The 7,028-nt window shown below is 39.9% G+C and overlaps 1 protein-coding gene across 1 annotated transcript in view; it reads left to right on the top strand.

The window, feature by feature from the left end:
- Nucleotides 1-6,943, top strand: part of LOC109974444 (E3 ubiquitin-protein ligase TRIM50-like) — a gene marked incomplete at its 3' end in the record, with an annotated part of 8,521 nt that extends 1,578 nt beyond the window's left edge. Inside the window, exon 4 of the mRNA XM_020624641.1 lies at nt 6,848-6,943. Within this exon, the coding sequence (XP_020480297.1) occupies nt 6,848-6,943 (96 nt within the window). The remainder of the gene's footprint in view (nt 1-6,847) is intronic.
- Nucleotides 6,944-7,028: the final 85 nt, after the last annotated feature.

Below are 7,028 nucleotides of genomic sequence, written 5' to 3'. Positions count from 1 at the left end.
TGATATTGCACAGGTGAAAGAAGACAGTTCTAGAGACTTGGTTTATGTGTGATTTAAAGGACATATCCTGGTCAAAAATGACTCCAAGGTTCCTCACAGTAGTACTGGAGGCAAGAGCTATGTCATCTAAAGTAATTATATGGTTAGACAGCAGATTTCTAAGATTTTAAGGCCCAAGCACAATAACTTCAGTTTTGTCAGAGTTCAGAAGTAAGAAATTACAAGTCACCCAGGCCTTTTTGTCTTTAAGGTATGCTTGAAGTTTGACCAACTGATCTGATTAATCTGGGTTCATAGATAAATATAACAGTATCATCTGCATAGCAATAGAAATTGGATTGGAGATTGGAGAGACTGGATATTGGTCTATAATTAGGCCAGCCTGGTCGGGATGGGGTCCAGGAGCCATGTTGATGATTTAGATGAAGCAATTGTTGAGGTCAACTCAGAGAGATCTATAGGGGAGAAGTAGTCCAAGTATAAATGAGGTCTTACAGATGTTTCTAAAGCCATTGTAGTAGATGGCACATCTGCGAGAGCTGTGGGAGTGGTCCGACCAATTTTTTTCTCTAATAGTTGTGATTTTATTTGTAAAGAAGCTCATGAAGTCATTGCTGCTGAGATCTAAGGGAATGTTAAGCTCAACAGCACTGTGGCTCTTTGTCAGCCTGGCTACAGTGCTGAAAAGAAACCTGGGGTTGTTCTTATTTTTCTCAATCAGTGATGAATAAAATGTGGTTCTGGCACTACGAAGGGCTTTTTATATGTAATTCAACTATTTTCCAGGCTAAAGCTCTTCTGAGTTAGTGGAGTGTTGCGAGCTGTACCGTGGGGCCTCTTCTGTTTCACTGCCTTCCTTTTCGGAGGGGCAACAGTTTGAAGTGTCGTACACAGGGAGGCTGCAGTACTATCAACAAGATTATCGACTGGTATGGGAGTAAAGTTAAGGTGGCCTCCCTCCACTGTGTTGGCAAACGGCACTGAAGTAGATAATGATGGAATTATTTCCTTAAACTTGGTAACAGCATCGTCAGATAGACATCTGCTGTAGTGGAATTGTTTCCCACATAGAGTATAATCCATTAATGGAAATTCAAAAGTTATTAGAAAATGGTCAGACAGAAGAGGGTTTTGAGGAAAGACTATTAAGTGTTCAGTTTCGATGCCATATGTCAGAACAAGATCAAGGGTGTGATTAAAACAGTGAGTGGGTTTATTTACAGTTTGAGAAAAGCCAACTGAGTCTAATAATGAACAGAATGCATTGTTGAGGCTGTCATTGTCAACATTTACATGAATATTAAAGTCACCCTATAATATAGTAGTATAATTACTTTGTGTTCTAAGCATTAATTCAAATAGAGTCTTCATGTGAAAAATGAACTCGTATTCTGTTTTCTAATGTACACACATACGTTTGAGGCTGTGGGGTTGAATTTTGCACACCTGAGAGCAGAAGTGTTGATTAACCTCAGAATAACTTGCTGCTGTTGACTTACTGCAGATAAACATCCATTAGCTCACATTATATCATCAAACAGTGAGATAAAACTGTTTAAAGGTACACAAATCAGATGTGGCCTTTTGCTTTCCAGTTTCACAACAATACATGTTGTTAATGCTTATGAAAATGACTCTGTATGTGTTGTGACCTTCAGCAGTGTTTGGCCCCTGGCAGAACATTCTTAATGTTCTCAACCTACCTGTACAGAATCAGTGCCAGGGTATGATTAATTAGTCAGAAATAATAGTTTTAATATGACAAATGTACCACAGGGACAGATTAACTAATTGGTTTAATATGATACCGTGACTTTATTTTTATCATTCTACTGTATATCTTGCGAAATTGTCAAACTGTTCAAGAACCCCTAATGATCTGAAAAGTTACTGTAGCGGGTTAAAAAATGTACCATTGTCACACTATCAGTAGATTTCTGACTATTGGGGTCAAGTTTCATTATATGCAATCAAAACAGTTCTGAAGTTAAAGAGCTAATCTCTGTTTCTACAGTTACCTGGTGATTCATTGGTTGGAAATACAAACAGCAACCCTTGACCTTTGTAGTACATTCTTAACTGAGATTGTTGGAGTCTGAAGTCACCATTCGTAAAACACACATCCAGATATTTTTCAAAATCGGAATATTTTATTTTCTTGTTCACTGAAATAACATTAATTATCAGTGTCATATGTTTTTACACATTAGATCTCTGGGAAAATAAATCAATAAAAATATGTGGTAGGTAGAATGTCCAGTCCTAAAAATTGTACCAAGTTTTTACTCCGACGCCACTTTGACCTCCTGGGTCATGTGAGGCGTGTTCTTTTATTTTGAAAAGAGAAGACTAATAAAAGGATATTTCAAAGTGTGAAATTTATTATACATTAACGTATCAAAATTAGCATGTGCACATGGATCTTCACTGATTAGGATAAACAGAAAAGACTCTCAACTTGTCAGTATACAATATTTGTATCCACGGGTGTTGGGGAGGAGCCATGGTTTAGACTTAACTCTCCCGTTACTAGTCCTTCGGTCAGTCTGTCCTCCTACGTCCTTTCTGCTCCAATCGTAGAGGACAGCACCCTAGGAAGGGGAGGAATACTTATACTGCCTTAATTTCTACATAAACACTCACTTCTTCCTTTGTTTCTAACTAACTGATCCATATTAGGCATTGCTTTTTGGTTCACCAATTAAAACTACTCTGACTCTGTGCGCATATGGTTCTACCTTTGAAGTTTTCTCCTCTTCCTGGCTTCAGATCTAATCTCTGTTTACTAACCATAGTGTCCCAGTGAACCCTAATTCCCCTGGGCTCATCAGCCAGGTGGTGATAATAAATTAACTGTGGACCCTCTTTGCCAAAGCTGTAAATCTAATGAGATTCAGTGTTTTAGTGAACCAGTCCCTTTGATGTTAAACAGTGCTCCAGTTGGCTAACACAGTAAATACTGACCAGTGATTCAGTGAACACATAGGGTGATATGTAACTACATAAACATAACAGTGAGATAAAAGTATGTAAACTTATGTATGCTATGAAATAAAGACCTTAACTAATCCTATTCATATCTACTTTAAAATAAAATCACCCTAACAGTCACATACCCCAACCAGTGCAGGTATTCAACATCTTTAGTAAGTGCAAACTGTGGTGGTGGTCTACATGTGCACCAGCCGCTGAAATACAGATTGATGGGTGATCTGTGCCTAATAAGCCAGCACGCTTCATTCATAAATAAATCCTTAGCTTCATCAGGGCTCTCTCTCTAACTCAAAGTGGGGAACAGTCATCTTTGCAGAGAGTTCTGACAAACAAGCAGCCTCTCTCAGTGTGGGAGTGGCCAGTGTTCTAGTCGGAGTGTCCGGGGATTGCAGGCAGCAAGCTGAAGTCACCTCAGTGGTCTGCAGGCCATATGCAAGAGACATATACAGAACTCTTCCTTGGTGTCTGCTAACAGTGGCTACGCCACACAGATCCTGGTGAAAATAAATAATTAATTCAGTTTTTACACTAATTGATATTTAGAGAGTTACAAGCATCAAAAACTGTTGGCTAAATATCTCTAAATCTTATCTATGGGGAGAAACATTCACTTTTATTCCAAATTTTAAATTAACTTGGTTAGGTGTTAGGGTTAGCGCACAGACATAGCACAAGGGAGGAAAATTAGCATTAGCTGAGGTGCAGTTATAGGACAAATTAGCTGTTAGAATGTTAGCAGTGTGTTAGCAAGCTACTCTCATTCTGTCTGTTAAGGCCTCATGTTTATCCTCTTAAAAGTTTTTTTTTCATGCCACCTGGAATCTTTCCCATGATTCGAGAACATTGGTCGTCTCAGGGAGTGATTTGTTCATTTTGTGTTGACCGTGCGTGTGCAAAATCGCATAAAATTAGTACACCTTTCGAGCTCTCGGTTTCAAGTCGTTTGTTTTTGAACAAATCTTTTAAAGATTAGTACACCTTTCGAGTCATTCGTTTTTGTAACGTGACATGAATGCTTTGTTGGATACAGAAATTAATTTTCAACCGTCCTTATTTTACTCTTACTGTTACATGATGCATTTATTTTTATTATAAAATAGCTTTTTATTTCCTACAGACTATAATTTTGTGAATATCTATCAATATGGTTCTTTTCCATAACTCTGAATGTTTTAATAAAGAGTTAGTTAATAAACTTCATCAGGGAGAATCTTTCTGTATATTATACAGAAGACGGCACGGCACATCTTAGCTTAGCTTAGCTTAGCTTAGCTTAGGATGTTAGTGACAAAAGACCAAACGAATTTGACCCACAATATTCAGAGGTGAGGTGGTGATGACGTAACAGACTGCATAGCCTCAAGACACAGGTACGATATTACTTATAATATGACCTTGGCTGCATTACAGTTCTTTCTTATTGGAAACGTGATCAATATGTGCGTAAGTAGATGGGGAATTAACAAGTAACATTTTAATTACATTCTGCTGAAGTGAACAAAATGACTCAAAAAAAGATTTGTTCATTTTGCTGAATGAGATTCAAAGAACCGAACCAGTAAAATGATCCGAACTTCCCATCACTAGTGTCTATGAAAATTCTGGAAATGCATTCTAGGTTTGGTTTGGTGTACCATACTTTAGTTATAGATCTAGGCTGGGGGTCCCCCATGATGCTCTGAGCTCCTCTCCTCTCCTCTCTCCTTCCATCTATAAGCCATCACTACCCGTCACTAACTGTGTGTCCTCTCTCTCTCCCTGTACCTTTCTGCAGGTTGCCCTGGCTCTTGTAAGATTTGAATCTTATAGGTTACTTTATAAGCTTTAGTTACTTTTCATAACTTCAGTTTCCTTTAGTTACCTGTCATAACTTTATTTTCCCTTTAGTTACTTTTCATACCTTTATTAGCCTTGTTTATATATATTAAAACTGTATTGATGACCGCCAAATTCTACTGAGTTAAAACTTTGGAAATGCGTGCTGTAACTTTTGTGGAGACAGGATGTCTGTACCTTCAAGTAACCACATGGCCTATTTTACGTTTTAACACAGACCTGTTGGCCTGTTTTGCATCTTCACCTAGGTTTGCTTAGCATATTACAAGTTTTGCTTTGTCATGTAGTATCTTGCAGAGACAGGGTGCCTACAACCTCAGATGACCACCTGGCCCGTTTAGCATACTCACTAGGTCCTGATTTGTCCTGTAATAGCCTACACAGATAGGTGGTCTGCAGCGCAGACAACCAGTTGTTCAGTATTCAGATGTCTAGCTGCGCATTCATGGGTTAGCTGCCGACATGAAAATCACAACACACACACACCTGGTTTAGATCACATTTCAGCAAGCAGGCGTGAGCAGAGGTTGACCTGCTCATGCCAAATGGCCAATAGGATTACGAAGCATGAAATGTTGTACCTCTGTGCAGGAAAAATGATTAATATTATATAGGTTGTTGGGTCCAGAGAATCTTCAGCTGTTCTGCTGCCTGCGCGCAGGCAGAGGGGTGAGAGAGCTCTGGACGTGTACTGTGAATTTTACCTGTGATCCTCTGAATAAACCAGCACGGTTATTTTTTATAAATCTAAAGCAGTCTCTTTCGTCTCATTGAGAGTTCCTGGTTTGAAAGAACCGGAAGAAGCTACACAGAAATAATAGCTTATACCGGCCACATCGACCTGCCTAGTGTTTGATTGTTTGTTTTGTTTTGATGCTTTTCTTTTCTTTTCTCTCTCCTTCATCCACTCACCCCAATCGGTTGAGGCAGAAGGCCGCCCACCAAGAGCTGGGGTCTGACCCTGGGTCTGTCAGAGGTTTCTTCTGTTAAAGGCAGTTTTTCCTCCCCACTGTACTGCTCAAGGGAGGTTTGTTGGGTTTTCTCTATAACACTGTAAGGTCTTACTATGTAAAGTGCCCTGAGATGACTGTTGTTGTGATTTGGTGCCATACAAATAAAATTGAATTGAAATGAAAACTCCTGTATAGTATAACCCCCTTAGGTTCCTTTCTTCAAAATGCATACATTCATCCACACCTACAGAGACCCCTGCTACCATAAATTGGCTTTAAGGATATCACCTCTGTGTGGGTAAGAAGCTGGAGTGGGTACAGGAGAGGAAGCAGTAACAACTAAACATAGTTGGGCTCAACTTCACTCTCAGCATCAGCCCTGGTACCAAACTCCTGGGGCTGCTCTGGACTCTCTATCTTTCTGGGGTTGCCCAGGCTGAGCAGTGCTGGACAGGTATGGTGAAACTCACCAGCCTCCAGCTGAGTGCCACAGAGTTGGGGTTGGGCAGACATGGTAAAGCCAAACCAATAGTGAGGATGAATGAACTGGCAATGTCTTGAGGCCCCTCTCAACAAGGTCTTCTAGTCATACCTTCAGCTGTATTTTTCCTTGCATGGTTAAAGCCTCCACTGTAGAGGGGGCTACTCAGAGTTGTGGCTGAAGGACTTTCAGCTTCAAGTAAGTTCTGAAAATGTATCAGAAGCCTCAGGAGAGAAAGGCAGGACTCAACCCAGGCAGTATTCAGCAGGGAGGAGAACAGCTAACCAGGACTGACGATATTGTCAAGTGATGGAAAAATCACTTTTATCCCATCAGGCTTGGAAACAGCTCTGGGTCCTCCACAATGAGCTGGGAGACCTCAGTGGGTAGAATGACATCTGTACTGACTGTCAGATAACCACTGATAAGCAGCAGAAGAAGGATGGATGGAATACAGAGTAAAAAAGTTTAATCTAAAGAGTAGAGAGGACTTTTGATCAGTCCTGGTTTAAATTACACATCTTTTAATGTAGTTCTACAAGAATAATGAATTTCTTTCACCTGTCTCTCGGTCTCTGTTTAGGAGGACATCTCCTGCCTGATGACGGAGTTCCAGCATCAGAAGCGTAGACTGGAAGATCAGATCTGTAAAATGGCACACAACAAATCCAGGATCACAGTGGGTGACATCTGCATTAGCATTTTCTGTTGTTATTGTTATTTTTAATGATCTGTGGTTCCAGGTCAAAGTGTTTATTTTGTCA

This window comes from Monopterus albus, unplaced genomic scaffold, assembly GCF_001952655.1.
Source record: "Monopterus albus unplaced genomic scaffold, M_albus_1.0 scaffold334.1, whole genome shotgun sequence".
NCBI classification, from domain to species: Eukaryota; Metazoa; Chordata; class Actinopteri; order Synbranchiformes; family Synbranchidae; genus Monopterus; species Monopterus albus.
This window is presented reverse-complemented; position numbering and strand designations above follow the sequence as displayed.